The sequence below is a fragment of the Rhincodon typus genome, chromosome 10 (assembly GCF_021869965.1).
Source record: "Rhincodon typus isolate 14 chromosome 10, sRhiTyp1.1, whole genome shotgun sequence".
In the NCBI taxonomy this organism is placed as follows: domain Eukaryota; kingdom Metazoa; phylum Chordata; class Chondrichthyes; order Orectolobiformes; family Rhincodontidae; genus Rhincodon; species Rhincodon typus.
Genome location: NC_063341.1, coordinates 32415363 through 32434876, shown reverse-complemented (window position 1 = coordinate 32434876; position 19514 = coordinate 32415363). Strand labels below are relative to the sequence as shown.

Sequence of the window (19514 nt, the reverse complement as noted above, 5' to 3'; positions counted from 1 at the left end):
TAGTGGCCATCTTAAATCACCAGTACAGGCAAAAGAGAGTATTGGTTTAAAGTCTTTGAACTTTCAACAATGCAGCAATCCATCAGAATCTGACAATAGGAGGTTCATTGGAAGAATGCATTCTTCCAAGGAGTCATTGGAGAACCAATCCCACATTAAGTGCTGCCACTCCTTTGCACAGCTGAGAGAGTCAAGTTTGTGTAACATGTATCTCTGTATTAGCTGTTGGTTGATAGGGGGCCAGTAAGTTACAAGCTTGCAACAATTTAAAAAGAGGGTGCACTTTTGAATGACTGTAGAGGTTGCAGAAGATACCAGAGTTTCAGCAGAGTTCTGAGGTTCTCATAAATAGACAGTTAAGAGGAACAATGCCCATTTTCAATGAATATTTGGGTGGTGTCAAAGTTAGTTGGTGATGGGGCTCAAGTGCATGCAAACAGCATGAAGAAATTTAGTGAACTTGCTAGGAATGCCAAAATTTTCATTAAATTAGTTTATTAATTTTTGCAAAACTCTGTAGGATTCCACCTTTTCTTCAGGACTAATAATCCTTCATCCACCACCTCCCCGGTTCTTCAAAAGACCAGGGTAAACTTAACTGCATCTTCTTTCTGATTGAAGGTTTTGAGTACAAAAGTCTTCACAACATTTTCTCCCCTTTGCTCATACTTGTTGCTGGTTTCTGTCATCATGCACATTACAGTAAATTGGCTAAAACATGGTGAGAGTTGAAGGCCCTTGCTTGGGACATGTATTTAACCATATCTAATTTTCTTGCAGGAATGACATAGCAGCAGTGAGGGGACCAGGGTCTGCGAGAGAAACTGCAAATTTACTACTCCTGACATAATCTGAAGATGCGCTTCAGTCAGTATCTGAGCATTGGCCCCTATTTCAGGATAATGTTATGTAGCATAAGGAAAAACATGATCAAACAGGATACAGTGGGCTTTCCTGCAGGAAACCACTAGTGTGCTGTAAAAATCTGAACAATTGTTCAAGGATTCCAAAAGATCTACTCAATGAAGTTTCTAGGTGACTTTCCGATGAACTGTAGCAGACTTCAGTTGCTGTTGTTGCCACCCTTTCAATTAGCTTCAAATCAGACAGGACATACAATAATGGACTAACTTGAATCAGACAAGACAGTTTTACATCTCAGTTTATCTCCCACTAAAAGTGAAAATCCTATTCAATTTAGACGATTCATTGGTTGTTGTCAGAAAAGCTGTGTGGGACTTTAGGAAGAGATGTTTTTCTTCCACTATTAAGTCAGTTGTTTTTTAAAATTGTTAAGGGCATTGAAAAAGTCTCCCATTCCAATATTCTCAAAGTTGAAGGATCTGACAATAGTGTTTGAAGCAGCTGTCGTGGAAGGCCTGTGACTGATGGGTGGAAATAGAAAGTTGGGATAGTCAGGCAGTGAGGCTGCAAAATGGTAGTGGCACCTTAAATGACATTGTTTCACACACTCCCTGGAATTAAACTTAATTTACCCTTCTTTCCTGAAAACCAGGTTGATAAGGAAAGTGTTGAATTTTATCAATTATAAGATTTGTGGGTGACAATATTTCATTTCCATCTGGCATCATTCCATTTTGAGGCAAATGGAGAGTTACAGAAAGCAAAAATAATCCCTATTGATTTCCTAAGCCATTACAACAGTCGGCAAACGATCCTTGGGCTTTGAATCAAGGAGCAAAGGAAGGTGAGGTACAGATAAATAAAAGGACAGCAAAGCAGGAAGTCCACTCAGCTTCAATACCATGCTCCGTGATTTCCAACAGCACATGCTGCAACAAAGTCTATATTTGAAAACTGAACTCTTCAGCCACTCATGGTGTTAAAGCTTGACAGTGACTGAACTGTTTTGCCAGTCACACCATCCCCTTTTAAAACGTTTAGTTGTCATATATATAGCAAACCAAAGACAAAACCTAACAAAATTTATTGTTAGCATACAGTATATTCATTTCAATCAATAAAATTAAAAATACCACTTACAGCCAGCTTTAATATCAATTCCGCAAATCAAGTGTTCCGTATTGCAAAGCTTACAGGCAAAACTGGACTTATCGTTTGTAAACTTTGGAATGTGCGCAATAACTGCATTGGTGAGGATCTGTACAGTATGTAGCGGTATGGTGTTGTCTTGAATAATACATAGCTGTGGAGCTGTACATTCATTGCAGATTGACCCCTTTAATATACATGATACGTTAATGCTTGATCCAAATCTAATTATGGATGCAGGGCTGACTTGCATTTCCCCATCAGCACAGGATTCTGGAACAAGATGACAACATTTTCAAAATCATTTTAGAAGCTAGAAAAGCTTCAACATTTAAAGAAAGTGCTTTTCTGTTATATTTCTGTTTGCTAGCGATACCCTGCTTGTTTGAATTTTGTTAACTTTTGCCTGCTAATATTACCAGTGAAATTTTAATTTTTATGTCCTTACAGTGCAGATCTTTCCATACATTAGTACAGTTCAAGAACACCTCAATGCTTGTGGAGCATTTTGGGATGTTCTCACATTGTTCACAATGTTACCTCAAAAGCTGTGCATGTGTGCAGCTGCTCTGGGGAGGTCCACGCATGCCAATCAGCATGCCGATGATGTTTGTAACAGTCTTCCAGATCCAGACCCTGGACGTCCATCTGAAGAAGGGCCCCGACCCGAAACGTCAACTTTCCAGTTCCTCTGATGCTGCCTGGCCTGCTGTGTTCCTCCAGTTCCACACTCTTATCTCTGACTGCAGCATCTGCAGTTCTTACTATCTCTGCACTATAAATCACATCTTTTTTTTTCATTCCTTCTTTCTGTCCATGTGAAGGTGGCCTCTGTGTATTCAAATATTCATTTGGCTGTGCAGAACTTCAGTATTACTGAAAAGCCGATAGTTTGTTGAAACTTTTCATCTTGTATTCATCAGGAGACTTTGCAAGAGAAAAGGAAACTAAAAACTTTTTATATATACACACACATGAGAAGAGAATGCTGACTGATTGCTAGAGGCATTGCCATGGGCAAATTCAACAGTTAGGTATTGACTGAGTTACCTCCTAAAATTTGGTAAAATTGAAATAAAGCAGGTTGCCTCTGATTGGTCAGAGCATTGTCCTGAGAAATGAACCGGAGAATGACCGTCATAGTCAGATATGTACAGCACAGAAATAGACCCTTCAGTCCAACTCCTCCATGCCAACCAGATATCCTAAATTAATCTAGTCCCATATGCCGGCATTCAGCCCATTTCCCTCTAAACCCATCCTATTAATGTACCCATCCAAATGCCTTTTAAACGTTGTAATTGTACCAGCTTCCACCACCACCTCTGGCAGCTTGTTCCATACGCGCACTACCCTGTGTGAAAAGTTACCCCTTAGGACCTCTTTGAATCTTTCCCCACTCATCTTAAACCTGTGCCCTCTAGTTTTGGATTCACCCACCTTGGAAAAAAGACCATGACTATTCACCTTATCTGTGCCCCTCATGATTTAATTAACCGCTACAACATCACCCCTCAGCCTCTAATGCTCCAGTGAAGAAAGCTCCAGCCTATTCAGCTTCTCCCTATAGCTCAAACCCTCCAATCCCAGCAACATCCCTGTAAATCTTTTCTGAACCATTTCAAGTTTCACAATGTAGTGTGCGTTCCAAGCCTAATAGATCAACTAGATTCTAGATTGACTACAGAAAAATAAATGCACGCTCAAAAATAGATTTATACTCAATTCCTCAATTGCAAGATTGTATTGTTAGAAAGTAATAACACATTACCAATCCTAAGAGTTATTTACTGAAGGGTTATTGGGAAATGTCATTAACAAAGGCTAAACAGATATCCACTAGTGTCACACAAGGTCAAGTCAATGCCATTTGAGTTGAAAACCATCCCACCTACATAGTAAAAACTTATGAATAAAGTCCTAGCCTGTGTAGATTATTTAGGCAATGTCACAATATACAGTAACACACGGGACGAGTATGTAAGGATTCTCTTTTATTTTCATGAGCCACATGTCTCAAACATCATACATTTAAAGTCTGTACCTTATCTGCAGTTCCCTTTATGGCCTTTCTCCATCCTAGCACTGCATTCTCAACTAGCTCTCTTATCCTCTATCAAGTTTTTTGTTTCCAAGTCCAAGTTTCCATAGATAGTCCCTCATATTCCTTTTCCATCAGTGACTGAGAATTTAACAGCTCGATCAATCAACCAACATTACATGTTTAGGATAAAAAGATAATTTTGCAAAAAAAAACCCAAGTTTGTCTTAAATCTCCTATGGCTGAGACAAGTGAAATTACACAACTGTTCACTTTGAATCAACAGCTGTTTATTTTGCATAGACAAGTGCAAGCTGACCTCTTATACCAAATACATTCCAGCTAAGACTGCTTTGTTGATGTGAAACCAATGCAGCGAGAGAAGAACAGGGCCCTGTGTATTAACATATAGCTTACATTATGCATGAATATATCACATTGCAAGCACCAACTGACAAATCTAAATTGGTAATCTTAAACAATGGCAATAAATTTAAAGTGTAAAATTGCCATCTGAGTTAATGGGTGGGGTTAAGTACCCATTATGTCTCAATTTCTCACTAAATATTGTTTTCTGGAATTGCAAGATAACAAATTAAATTTATTAGTCTCTGGATGACATGGGGCTAAATGAACCATGGTGTTACCAGCAAATATGGATCAGGAAGCTTATATGTACGTGCTGAGCTAGTTGATCGTAGGAGAAGCCATATTACGCCAAATGAAGTCAGCCAAAGAACTTTTCTGAAAAGGTAGTCAGTCATCGATACCTGCTGTTTTCAAGGGGAACGTGATTTGGCACTACAGCGACAGCTCCGGAGATTAAATATTGAATGACTAGTCAACGTCAAGGCCAATAAACAATGCCAGAAACAAAAACAAAGTGCTGGAGAAACTCAGCACAACTGGTGGCCACCATAGAGAAACAGAGTTAATGTTTTGAGTCCAGTGACCCTTTGTCAGAATACTGGGATCCGAAACTTTTACTGTTTCGCTCTACAGATGTTGCCAGACCTGCTGAGATTCTCCAGCACCTTCTGTTTCTCTTTCAGATCTCCAGCATCCGTAGTCTTTTGGTTTTAATCCAACATGACGTTGTCAAGGGAAGCAAATAAAACAAAAACAATGTCAGTCCACTTGAGCAATACACTTTAAACTCAAACGATTTACACCACAGTAAAATCAATACATATAATCATTTAATGCAACTTACCAGCCGCCTTGTTCTCGCACAATAAGATGGCAATTAGTTTGGTTAACAAATATATTCCAACAAACTCCATCAAACAAAACAAGGGAAGCTTGGGATCTTGAAACCCCAGATTGTAGGCTGGTCCTGTAAAGTGGTTATGCAACAGTCTTACTTCCAGATTTCAGATCTGATCCACATTTGCCAGCTGCACATATTTCCACCTTGTTGTTCCACCACCAGTCAGTCAATCTCAGTGCAATTTCTGGTGCTCACCGTATAATTTGATCTTCGGCTGCCTCAGAAAAGATGCAAGGATGGAAATAGAAATAGTAGACTTGTACTGTCCTTTCCAATTGATGTGCAAAGAAACATTGCCATTCATCCCTGTTGCAGGGTCAAAACTCTCGAACTCTCTTCCTAACAGCACTGAAAGCAAAATATTGATCTAGTTAGGAAATTGGTTATGTGTTAGAAGGTAATTATTAAGTATAATGCCCATGGACACGATTCAGAAGAAAGTGGTTAATGATATTCCATGGGCCATCTGAATTTACACCTCAACTATTTATCATAATTAATAACTTAAATAATTCAGAGCCATACATCCAAGTTTACAAGTCATATAAAAATGGGTGGTCTAGCAAATATTACACATGCAAGTATAAAATGAGAGTAATGTTGATTTAGTGATTTGTAAAACTATGCAGATGGATTTCAATGCTTTTAAGTGTGATGTGGGGATGGACAAGAAATGTTGGCCAGCCAACGTCGTCCACATCCCAGAAACGAATAGAAACAAAAAAACCACAGATTAGCATTGCAAGCAGGAACTGAGACTGCATCATCAGGAGCCGGCCTGACTCGTTATTCTGCCTTGATAAAAGTTTGATCCCAAGTCTCTAATCAAGCCCAGGATCTATTATGTCTTATTAACCACTTTGTTGAACTGCCCTGATACCGTCAATAATCTGTGTACATACACCTCCAGGTCTGTCTGCACCAGCACTCCTTTTATTTTGTGGTGCTTTCAATCAAAATTTATCACTGTACGTTTCTTTGCATTTAGATTTTGCAGCCTTCTGCCTAATCCATCACCCTGACTGTGTCTCTTGAAGTATGTCCCTATCTGGTTCAAGATCCTTGCAGCTCATCTAAAATTTGAATTGTGCTCTGTACACCCAAGTCAAGGTCATTACTAAGACTATGGATTTTCTTTATCTATATTAATGACCTCTGGAGAACCCACTGTTAATCTTTGTACAGTCTGATAAACATTCATTTACTACTACTTTGTTTCCTGTCACCTGCCTGACTTTACATCCACGTCACCACTGTTATTTATACTCCATGGAACTCAATTTTCTGATAAACCTATAATATGACACTTCTTTAGAATGCCTTCTGGGCCTTTGATTGTATGTGTACACCACATCAGCTCTTTCCCTTTGCTGCATCTAAAATCTCAAGTTGTTCATTAAAGCATGATTTCAATCCATGCTTGATTTTCTTAAATAAGATGACCTGGGATGAAACAATCCAGATGGGTTAACTTCCTTCCTGATCCATAATTATGACCTTGGATGCCCTAAATATTCAAATTTACTGCTGTGTTTGGGTGTTCTGTCTGTTTAAGTCATAAAAGTCAGTGATAATAAAAGTCTTGTGATTTATTTCTGAATGCAATTTTCAAAAGCTCCATTCTGTCATTTATCTTATATTAATTTCACCTGTTTAAATTTTCAGTCGACTGATGTTTGCTTAAAAAAGTCACTTGAATTTCCTTACAGGTCTTACAGGAAATTTTTTTTTAAAATATATGTAATCATGTTGCAGCCAATGATATAAACAGTTCAATAGTATTGCTTCTTATTCAAACAACAGAACCTTGCAGAAAACCAATCTGAAGTTGGGAGTATTTATCAGTGAGTTTGTTGCACAATAACTGCAGATAGAGTAAGGTGTGAACAAATTTGCCATGTACTCTAAACACAGATGAAGGGCAGGCTTGAATCTTTTGAATTCTAAACCATGTTTGTTAGCATGCAGGTGTGGGAATATTTTTAGGATTATTTTTGAATTTTCAAATAAAGTCAGTTTTCATTTCAAACAATGAAGTCAGGATTTGAAGTTAGGGAGAAGGAAGATAATGAGTGTTTATTCTTTTTTTAATAGGCAACATGCCAAAGCTAGAAAACTATGTTATGCTCACTTCCCCAGCTGTGCAAAGATGTCTGTCTCCAGTCACCATTGTTGTTTAAGTTAGGAAAGGGGGAAGAGGAAATTGGAGATAATTTGCACACAATTATGTAATTAATTACAAAATAAGTTGCGAGAGAGTCTGTGGAGAAAGATGAATGGTAACTGGAGGGGGTAACTTTTTGGCTTCAAGTTAAAGTTTAGCACTGGGAACGCTATCCAAAATATAAAATAGAATTTAATTTTATTTATATAGTCCTTCTAGTCAATCAACCTTTTCATCGGATCTTGTGGCCCCGAGTCAGAAGTCCTGGCTCCACAATCCCAACCTTTAAAAGCCATTGTTAAAACATCAGGCTTTTGGTCAGTGTGGGAGCTGTGCCATTTGGCAGGAAAACCCCATAAGAGTGTTCATGTCCCTGATGTGGGTTGGGGAGAACGTCTGCCTGGGGGAGCATGCTAAATTTAAAAGTAAAGATTCGGTTAACGGTTAACGGAAAGATTCTTGGCAGTGTGGAGGAGCAGAGGAATCTTGGGGTTCATGTTCACAGTTCCCTGAAAGCTGCCACCCAGGTGGATAGAGTTGTTAAGAAGGCGTATGGTGTGTTAGCTTTCATTAATAGAGGGATTGAGTTCAAGAGCTGTGAAGTTATGCTCCAGCTATACAAAAACCTGGTTCGGCCATATCTGGAGTATTGTGTCCAGTTCTGATCACCTCATTACAGGAAAGATGTGGAAGCATTGGAAAAGGTGCAGAGGAGATTTACCAGGATGTTGCCTGGAATGGAGGGAAGGTCTTATGAGGAAAGGTTCAGAGAGCGAGGGCTTTTCTCTTTAGAACGACGAAGGATGAGAGGTGACTTGATAGAGGTGTACAAAATGATCAGAGGTATAGATAGAGTAGACAGCCAGAGACTTTTTCCTAGGGTGGAGGTAGCTTTTACGAGGGGGCATAGTTTTAAAGTGAAAGGAGGTAGATATCGGGGAGATGTCAGAGGTAGGTTCTTTACTCAGAGAGTGGCAGGGGCGTGGAATGCATTGCCGGAGAGGGTAGTGGAGTCGGCCTCATTAGGGGCATTTAAGCGGCTATTAGATAGGCATATGGATGATAGTATAAGGTAGCAGTGGAGGTTAGATAGACCTTAGGTTTCGGGTAAAAGTACGGCACAACATTGTGGGCTGAAGGGCCTGTACTATGTTGTACTGTTCTATGTTCTATGTCATTCATACTGGACCAATAAAGGGCACAAAGTACATTTTAAAAGAATATGAATCTAGGAACAGTAGAGAATCAAAGAGATTGAGGAGTCCATATACACACAGTCAAATGTAGTGGCCAGATAAAAATAAATCCAGAAGGTTAGCAAATGTTTTCCGTTACAGCTAGGGGATTAGAACAAAGGAGAAAATGGGGACATCAAGCTTAAAAAAAACACCAGGCTATTCAGGAAACTTCAAAAGTATTTTATTGGCTGTGAAGCAGCAGGGAGTGGTAGAAGCATGGAACTCTTTCCTACAAAGAAAAATGATATGTGCTGTTAAAATCCCTGATGAAGCACCGAATTGTGTTTCCAAAATGGTCAGGGATAAATAACAGTGTTTTAAAGTAGCAACAACTGAGACCCAAGATCATTACTAAGAGAATATAGCCACAATATTCCATGGTTTGAACAAACAAGTTTAAACTTTGCTACACAAGGTTATTAAGGATGAAACAACACAACCTTATATTCTAATCTCCAGAACTGAAGCAAGAGAAATATGAGTTAACAGACAAATTGTGGCTGATAGATGCAGTTAAAGCAGATCCCATCAATTATTCAGCTTACCAACTAAATGGTAGATATACTGTGGATCACCAAATCTCCGTAAAATTCATTTTTGCAATTCATTCTAAGTGTCCTTTGAAGGCCTGACTTTGGAATTTCCCTCAAAAGCCACTTCACAGATTATCTCAATTGATCACTCACAGCCTCCTAGTTCATTCGCTTTACCTGATACAGTGTTCCACTAGACTCCCACTATTACATTCCAGAATCTACTCATGGGAACAATTCCAGCTCTTTCACAGACCATAAAAATACACCCCTTAGTCTTAAAACCTTCAGCCAATTCAGTGTCTCAGCTGCTGAGACAGTCACTGCAACCTCAGCAACATCATTACCCTTGATGAAGACAGATGTAAAAATACTCATTTAGTACCTCAGCTGTGCTGCCACCATGTGCAAATCTTCTTTTTGAATCTTTGTTTACCATCTTTTTACAAGTTATACATCTACAGAAGACTTCCTTTCATGTTAACTGCAAGTCTTTTCTTATACTCTTTTTGCTTCTCATTTGTTTTTTTGACTTCCCGTCTGAATATTTAATATTCATTCAGTCTGGTTCATACATATATAGCACCACAACATGCAAGCTCCCCTCCAAGCTGTACACCATACTAACTTGGAATTTTGCATCATTCCTTTACTCCAGTAGTTCAAAATTCTGGAACTCTCTCCCCAACACCACTATAAGTTTACTTATACCCCATGACTGTAGTCATTCAAGATGATGGCAGACCATCACCTTGTCAAAGGCAGTTGTATTATCAACTTGACATCTGTAATAAGCAGAGATAGTAGGAACTGCAGATGCTGGAGAATCCGAGACAACAAGGTGCAGGGCTGGATGAACACAGCAGGCCAAGCAGCCTGCTGTGTTCATCTGTAATAAGCAGCCTTTTTCCTGATTCATTTGCTTTCTCTCTTTCATCATTTGGATTAGGTTTGTCCTACTTCTATACCACCTGGGAATGTACTTCAACTGAAAATCATTGCCTTAAAGGCCAACTTATTGATCAATTATAGTTTTGCTTGATTCAAATTTATCTGGACCACATCAGTTCTCACCATTGAGATTGGACTCACTCAATTCATTACTATACTCTGGAATTTTCCACACATGTAACCTGGACTTTTTGATACTTCGTTTGCTGGCCCTTGCATGTTTTTCCAGACTTTTAACAAAAAAAATCAACGTGCTCAGATGTATCATCTGCTGAAGCAGGTGGGACTTGAACCAGGTCTCCTACTTACAATTGATCCACTGGTTTCAGCTCATCCCCCAGAAACAGAAACTGCCTCTTTGGAACAGAAATATACTAATGTAGACAATTAACGTAACATACTTTACAAAGGCTACTTAAAGTCCCCCATCTGAAGTCTTCTAATCTGAAGTTTTTTCTGCATCAGTCTATCATTTCCTTGCAAATTTGTTCCACTATCTTTCTCACCAGTTGGTTCCCTTTGAAATACACAAAAATGTAATGGATTTTCTACTATTTCTGTTCTCAGCAATAAAATTTTGTCCTTGAACTTCAAAGATCATCCTCACTCTGCAGCACTGTAATATTATTCTTTATCAATATTGTCATCCTGTCTCCTTCCTTTCCTGAACACCTTGCATCCAGTTATTGTTTTGAGCCAAGCATCCATTATTGCCACATCATACTTTCGCTTGACTACCTACATCAGCAGCTCACCAACATTACTGTTTGCACAGAATGTGATTAGACACAGTTTGTGAACCCAAATCAGGCTAATCACATTTCCTCTTGTTCTGAAAGCCACCCATGCCTTTTTTTTAAATTTCTTTTCTTGTGCCAGCTGCTTCACCCAATTCTTTGTGAATCTTGCATTCCCTTTCTAATGATTCCCAAACCCCTCCATGTTAATTCATTCCTTCTACATCTTTCTTGAAATAGCAAACTGTCACTGGTCCCAGTTCTATTCAGATGCAACCCATCCAACCTAGTCGAGGTCCCAGCACCTCAAGGACTAGCCCCAGGAATCTAAGACCTTCCTTCAAGCACCATCTCTCAAGCCATGCATTTGCTTTACATTGATTTCTAATTTTGCTAATGCATGGCACAGGGCATAGCATTTTCCAGACTATCTTTAAGGTCTTCCTTGCTGGTTTCTTTTCTAGCTACCTCCAGTCTACTTACATATCCCTCTTTTTACCTATGTTCTGATCCAGATCATGGCTACTGTTTGTTCATCTACCCCTTCAGGATGCTCTGCAGCCACTCAACATTCTTGACAGTTGGACCAGGAAGGCATAAATTCAATGATCATTGCAATGCAAATGTGGCAATATAGTAACAGATTTAGAGCATTCAAGTTTACTTAAAGATTACTTGAACTGCCAGTATTCCATTGACAGGATAAACAAAATACAAGCTTTCTGTAGTGTGAGAAACCTGATATTTTCCATTCTAATTGAACGGTCCCAGAAATTAGGGAATTTTGGATAATTTTTAAAAAAAAAAACAATGCATTAACTCGCTCACCAGCTACTTTTTTTTTAAGACCCAAAATGAAGTCTTAGAACCTGGGGTCTTACCAGCCTGCAGCTCCCAACAATTTACTCATTAGTGACTAATTTTCTGGTGTTCCACCCTCCGTCCCTTTCCTGATTTAGAGCTAGAGCAATTTCTACATGTTACTTGCATCATTTTTCTTGTTTCAGGATACAAAAAAAACTGTTCATCTGCTAACTTCTTACCTTCCATTATTACTTCCCCTGTCTCTCTCTGTCGGACCAACACTCATCTTACTAACTCTTATTCTTTTTAGGTATCTATAGAAACTCTTACTTTTTAAACATTTCCAGCTAGCTTTCTCTCAATCTAATTTTCCATCCCTTAAATTTTTTTGTAAACCATTGCAAGTTTTCTTATATTTTATCATTTTATCTTTTTGCAATTATTAGCTTCATTTAATTTGACACACTCAACTTTTTAGTTAAGTATGGATGGTGGGTCCTCCCCTTGGACTTTTTCTATTGAATGTATCTACCCTGCATATTCTGAAATATCCTCTTAAATCATCTGCTACTGCATCTCTAAGGATCCATCAATCAACCTAATTTGCCAGCTCATGTCAGCTAGCTCTGATGCATACATTACCCAAGGCAAGACATACTGGCATTGGAGACAGCCCAGAGAAGGTTCACTTGGTTCATTCCGAGTATGCAGAGAATTTCTTATGAGGAGACGTTGTGTAGACTGGGTCTGTACTTATTGGAGTGTGCAGAATGAAAGGAGACCTTTTGAGCATAAGGCTATTAAGAAGCTTGACAGGGTGGATACAGAAAGATCCCCCCCATGCGAAAGTCTAGGGCAAGAGGGTAACATCCGAGTAAGGGTTTGCCCATTTAAAGACAGATGAGAAGGATCATTTTCTTTCAGAGGGTAGTCAATCCATGCAAAAATCACAGAGGGCCGTCAAGACTGGGTCATTAAGTATATTCAAGGTTCTGATAGATATGTTTATTCAATGAAATCAAGGGGTTTGGGAAAAAGGCAATTAAGTAGAGTTGAGGATGATCAGGTCAACCATGAACCCATCCAACAATGGAACAGACCCAATGGGCAGAATGGCCTTCTTTTGCTTCTTATGGTCTTATTTAATCAAGCTTTAATACTATTCTTGAATACACTACATACTCTCAAAATTATGACTACTGCTACATAGAAGCTCCTTCACTAGGCGTTCATTAATTAATACTGTCTCACTTGCACACTATTACCACTGGTTGGGGATTCTAGAGGTAGGGGCTTTACTATTTGATAGCCTACATGCTACAAACCTGCTTCCATGCACTACCCATAGTGACAGGCCTGAGCCTGCAATGAGTAACCTCCTCATTGCTGATAGTGCCTGTGTCCCTGCAGGATTAGTACGTCAACAAAGTAAAGTAGACCTTTTAAAAAAAAAAGTAGCCATTCTGCCCCTCAAGCCTGCTCTGCCATTAAACAAGATCATGGCTGATCTGTGGCCCAACTCCACAATGCCTACCTTTGGCCCATATCCCTTAATACTTTAAAAAACTTTTATCTCTCAAGATTTAAAATTAACAACTGATCTAGCACAAACTGTGGAAGAGAGTTCCAAACATCTACCATCCTTCGTGTGTAGAAGCACTTCCTAACATCTCTCCTGAATGATTTGGCTATGGCCCCTCCCTCTAGAATCCCCAACCAGTGATAATAGTGTAAATAATGATAACCTATCTTTTCCTGTTAATATCTGGAAGACTTCAATCCGATCTCCCCTTAACCTTCCAAATTCTGCAGGAAACATGTCTAATTTGTATAATCTCTTCAAACAATTTAACCACTAAAGTCCAGGCATCATTCTTGCAAACCTAAGTTATATTCCCTCAAAGGGAATATCATTCCTAAAATGTGGTGCCTCGATCTACTCTCAGTACTCCAAGTGGAGTCTAAACAGGGTTTTTGTACAATCGCAGTATCAAGTTTGAATTCTTATATTGGGATCCTCTAGATTCAAAGGTCAGCAATCCATTAGCCACCTTAATTATTTTCTCCACCTGTTCCTGACATCTTAAAAGATCTATGCCCCTGAACCCCAAGCCTCTTTGGACACCCACTGTATTTAACGTCATGCCAACCAGAAAATACCCTGGTCTATATTTTTTTTCGGTTGGCACTGATGATCAGAGGAACATTTTTTTTCTATACTGCTTTTTCCACACGTCATCTATATAGTATACTTCTTTGAAAATGAATGAAATAAATGAGCCGGCAACGAGATCATATCGTGGTCTTTACTCCCTGCAGATTGTCGAGAAACCCTGTTTTATTATCACAGAGCAGAATGAGAACATGAAAAATAAACATGGTTTACCTACCTGTAATTTAATTTCAACTAATATTCGCCTACCCTCGCTCATTTTCCAATTTTTTTTGTGAATACATATCCGATAAATTTATTTGGTTAAAAACTGATATCGCAAATTGGAACGAAGTCACCAACAGCATTACAAACTGTCGGAACTTTGGGCTAACAAAGTGTAGAGCTGGATGAACACAGCAGGCAGGGCAGCATTAGAGGAGCAGGAAAGCTGACGTTTCGGGTCTGGACCCTTCAGAAAAATCTAAAATATCCTCCAATTCGGAGTTTGAAAATCCTGGTGCTGTATCATTGAGACAGTTTTCCGCTGTAAATACTCTCCAACTTTCTCCCATGCCTCTCACTAATGCACCTAATGTACATTCTGTCCACGTTATTCCGAGACACACTATCTCCACCCCAGAGAAACCATTGCATTGACAAAACAAAATGAGAATGTAAAGTAAAACGAGTTCACTCACCATTCAAATCAATCCCGGATTGTAACTCATTCCCCACGTGTTAGCAGTAAACTTTCCCGGAATTCATTGACGGATACCGGCCAATCAGACCACACTAGAAAGGCGGTGTTAAAAGACACAGGGTGTCTTTTAAATCATCTATTTAAAGTCTGGGGAAATAAATCGTCCTGATAAAGTTTAAACTATTGCGTGGCCGACCTTTAAACCACAGTTGTGTTGCTTGCCCAGAATCGTGCTCCTGTGATTCTATTTAGAAGCTAGGCTCCAACCACACGCTTTCGCACCTTTGAAATGTGTGATCCTTCTCACACACAGTCATCAAAAAAAGTTTAAATGCAGTGGGTTGCATGCGTTTTAATTTGTCTAGACTTCTTGTTGTATTGTGTTTGAAATGGAAACCTGCTTTCCGAGAAAGCCCTGGGCTTGGAAGAAGTGCTTTAGAGCAGATTAGGAATGTACAGCGTTAAGTAATTCACTGTAACATCTTTCATTCAATTATAAATGTTTTAGCACATTCAACCTCATTGTTCAACAACAAAAACAAGATTGCTGGAAAAGCTCAGCAGGCCTGGCAGCATCTGTGGAGGAGGAAACAGAGTTAACGTTTCGGGTCCGGTGACCCTTCCTCAGAACTGATGGTTGCTGGGAAAACGTCAGTTTATATGCAGAAAATAGGGAGGTGGGTAGGGAGTAAACGATAGGATAGAGCCCGAAGAGAGAGAAAGACAGAAGAAGGGTCTAGGCCTGAAACGTCAGCTTTCCTGCTCCTCTGATGCTGCTTGGCCTGCTGTGTTCATCCAGCTCTACACCTTGTTACCTCAGATTCTCCAGCATCTGCAGTTCCTACTATCTCTGAGAGAGAAAGACAGTTGGACAAAGGAGTTGCTAACGATCAGGCTGGGAGGGTGAGTAGTTGTTAATGGGGACTGTTAGTGACTAACAACAGGGGCTGTGTAGTGGCAGGCTATGTGATAACAAGGCCTGGTGTGTGGGGTGGGGGACTGGGACATGGGAGAGTTTAGGCCCTAAAATTATTGAACTCAATATTGAGTCCGGAGGGCTGTAGGGTCCCCAAGCGGAAAATGAAGTGTTCCTCCAGCTTGCGTTGGGCTTCACTGGAACACTGTAGCAAGCCAGAGACAGAGATGTTGGCCAGGGAGCAAGGTGGTGCACTGAAGTAGCAGGCAACAGGTAGTTCAGGGTCTTTTTTGCGAGCAGAACGTAGATGTTCTGCGAAGCGGTCGCCAAGTCTACACTTCGTTTCCCCAATGTAGAGGAGACCACATTGTGAGCAGCGAATGCAGTAGACTAGATTCTTGGAAGTGCAGGTGAAGTGTTGCTTCATCTGGAAGGTATGTTTGGGCCCGTGGATACTGGGGAGGGAGGAGGTAAATGCACAGGTGTTGCACCTTCGCCGGTTACAGGGGAAGGTGCCGTAGGGCTGTGGGGAGGTGTTGGGGGTGAAGGAAGTGTGGACCAGGGTGTCCTGGAGGGAACGGTCCATGCGGAAGGTGGACAAGGGAGGGGAGGGGAATATGTGTCTGGTGGTGGCATCTTGCTAGAGGTGGCGGAAATGGTGTCTGATGATCTTCTGGATGTGGATGCTGGTGGGATGGTAGGTGAGGATAAGCGGAACCCTATCGCTGTTGCGGGAGGGACGAGAAGGGGTGAGGGCAGAAGTGCGGGAGATGGGTCAGACCCGATTGAGGGCCCTGTCGACAACAGAGCTGGGGAATCCTCAGTTGAGGAAGAATGTGGACATTTCGGAGGCTCCCTTGTCGAAGTTGGCCTCATCTGAACATATGCAACGAAGATGGAGGAACTGAGAGAATGGGATGGAGTCTTTACAGGAAGTGGGGTGTGAGGATGTATAGTCCAGGTAGCTGTGGGAGTCAGTGGGTTTGTAATGGATATTAGTGGCCAGTCTATCTCCAGAAATGGAAACAGAAATGTTGAGTAAGGGAAGGGAGGAGTCAGAGATAGACCAGGTGAAAGTAAGGGCAGGGTGGAAATTGGAGGTGAAATTGATGAAGTTTTCCAATTCTAGATGAGAGAGGGAAGCAGCACCGATGATATCATCGATATATCAGAGAAAGAGTTGTGGGTGGGGTCCAGAATAGGACTGGAACAAGGAATGTTCCATGTACCCCACGAAGAGACAGGCATAACTAGGGCTCATGGGGGTACCCATGGCAACCCCTCTTACCTGAAGAAAATGAGAGGAGTTGAAAGAGAAGTTGTTGAGGGTGAGGACAAGCTCAGCCAAGTGGAGGAGTGTGGTGGTGGGTGGGGATGGTTCAGGTCTTTGCTCCAGGAAGAAGCGGAGAGCCCTAAGACCCTCCTGATGGGGAATGGATGTATAAAGGGATTGCACATCCATGGTAAAGAAGATGTGGCTGGAGCGGTAAACTGGAAGCTTTGAAACCGGCGTAAGGCGTCGGATGAATCATGGATGTATGTGGGTAGGGATTGGACCGGGGGGAGAAGACTGAGTCAAGGTAGGAAGAGATGCATTCTGTGGGGCATGAACAGGCTGAAACAATGGGTCTACCTGGACAGTACTGTTTGTGGATTTTTGGCAGGAGGTAGAAACGAGCTGTGCGGGGTTGGGGGACTATTAGCTTGGAAGCGGATGGGGGGAGATCACCGGATGAAATGAGATCCATAACCGTAGTGGATACAATGGCCTGATGTGCCACGGTGGGGTCATGGTCCAGGGGAAGGTAGGAGGAGGTATCTGAGAGCTGGCGCTCAGCCTCTGCAAGGTAGAGGTCAGTATGCCAGACTACAACAGCACCACCCTTATCGGCAGGCTTGATGACAAAGTCAGGGTTAGATCTGAGTGCACGGAGTGCAGTCAGTTCGGAGGGAGATAGGTTGGATTTGTTGAGAGGGGCAGTGAAATTGAGGCAACTAATGTCAGTCGACAGTTCTCAATGAAAAGATCGAGTGCAGGTAAAAGGCCGGAGGGAGGGGTCCAGGAGGAAGGAGAGTGTTGGAGTTGGGCAAAGGGGTCTGTGGGATGGGGAGAGGACTCTTGTCCAAAGAAGTGAGCACGGAGGCGAAGATGGCGGAAGAACAGTTCGGCGTCATGTCGTGCCCGAAATTCGTTAAGGTGGGGATGCAGAGGGATAAAGCTGAGGCCTTTGCTGAGTACAGAGCATTCAGCATCGGAGAGCAGAAGTTTAGGAGGGATGGTGAATACCCGACAGGAGGTGGGGGGTTTGGGGGAGGGGATAGAGTCAGAGGGAAGGGGAGGAGAGGTAGGTTCCAGTGCCATGGGTATTTATGAGTTGTTGCATCTTGTGGGCCTTGATGCCTGAAAGGAAAAGAGAAAGTTTCTTGTTAGCACGACGAATGAGCCGGAGGATGAATTGGAACTGCGGAGTGGTGCAGCCCTGAGCCAGCACATTGTGATGCTGTTGGAGAGAGAGGTTGAGAGTGCGCATGTGACACCGCATGGCACTGAGTGTGGATCTCAGGATACGGCGAGAGCAGCTGTTCATGGAACGTTGAACATCATGGAGATATCTGTGATCCTGGGAGGATTCAAAACATGAGGGATGAAACTTCAGTTGGAATCCACGTGGGGTGAGTCTGAGCCGGAGGCAGTCCCTGAGGAATGTGATATGGCTGTGGAAACGAGTTTTAGCAAATACCTGGTCAAACACCAGGAGTGACAGTGAAATTAAAGTCGGTGGGCAAGAAAAGAGATTGGAACGGAAATCCTGTCAGAGAGAGGAGCAGAACTTCTTCAAGGTGGGCATGCCTGGAAGAGATGTGGCAGTGAGTTAAGTACTAAATAAAAACCAAAAGAACTGCGGATGCGGTAAATCAGGAACAAAAACAAAGTTGCTGGAAAAGCTCAGCAGGTCAGCAGGAGGAGAAAACAGAGTTAACGTTTCGGGTCCGATGACCCTTCCTCAGAACCGATGGTGGCTAGGAAAACGTCAGGTTATAGGCAGAAAATAGGGAGGTGGGTGGGGTAGGGAGTAAACGATAGGATAGAGCCCAAAGAGAGAGAGAGAGACAGTTGGACAGACAAAGGAGTTGCTAACGATCAGGCTGGGAGGGTGAGTAGTTGTTAATGGGGACCTCATCAGTCCTCGAACAACCTCAAACAATGACCTCAAACAACCTCATTGTTCAGTTTGTTTTTGTCTGTCTGCTGACCAGCCTGTTGCGATCTGGGTCAATTTTTATGCTCCATAAAAACATTCTTCCCATTCTACTCCATCTCAACCTTTCTCCCTTTTGTGCTGACCTAACCTTCCCATAAACATTTTATATTTGGTGTGCATTTTAAGTGTTTTAAAAATTAAAAAAATGACATAAGGGCATAAAAAGGAACCAGACGAAACATTTCAAGTGTTAAAGTCTTCGGGGCCTTTGCAATCCATCCCATTAATCTTTCCTAGTAATGGAGGAAGTGGTCGAGCGAGGGAACCATGGTTTACTAAAGAAGTTGAATCTCTTGTCAAGAGGAAGAAGGAGGCTTATGTAGAGATGAGGCGTGAAGGCTCAGTTAGGGCGCTTGAGAGTTACAAGTTAGCCAGGAAGGACCTAAAGAGAGAGCTAAGAAGAGCCAGGAGGGGACATGAGAAGTCTTTAGCAGGTAGGATCAAGGAAAACCCTAAAGCTTTCTATAGGTATGTCAGGAATAAAAGAATGACTAGAGTAAGATTAGGGCCAGTCAAGGACAGTAGTGGGAAGTTGTGCGTGGAGTCTGAAGAGATAGGAGAGGCGCTAAATGCATATTTTTCGTCAGTATTCACACAGGAAAAAGACAATGTTGTCGAGGAGAATACTGAGATACAGGCTATTAGACTAGACGGGATTGAAGCTCATAAGGAGGAGGTGTTAGGAATTCTGGAAGGTGTGAAAATAGATAAGTCCCCTGGGCCGGATGG

The 19514-nt window shown here is 41.5% G+C and overlaps 1 protein-coding gene across 4 annotated transcripts in view; it reads right to left on the bottom strand.

Annotated features, from left to right (window-relative positions):
• The window catches only part of il12rb2 (interleukin 12 receptor, beta 2a), a 49738-nt gene extending 34972 nt beyond the window's left edge, over nucleotides 1–14766 (bottom strand). For 2 of the 4 annotated variants that reach the window (XM_048602294.1, XM_048602295.1), the window contains exons 1-4: nucleotides 14605–14766; nucleotides 5520–5672; nucleotides 5268–5390; nucleotides 2005–2286 (exon numbers count right to left, since the gene is read on the bottom strand). In XM_048602294.1, coding sequence (XP_048458251.1) covers nucleotides 2005–2286; nucleotides 5268–5390; nucleotides 5520–5628 — 514 coding nt within the window. In that variant the 5' untranslated portion in view covers nucleotides 5629–5672; nucleotides 14605–14766. The remainder of the gene's footprint in view (nucleotides 1–2004; nucleotides 2287–5267; nucleotides 5391–5519; nucleotides 5673–14604) is intronic. The other 2 variants (XM_048602297.1, XM_048602296.1) reach the window with 2 other exon arrangements.
• Nucleotides 14767–19514: the final 4748 nt, after the last annotated feature.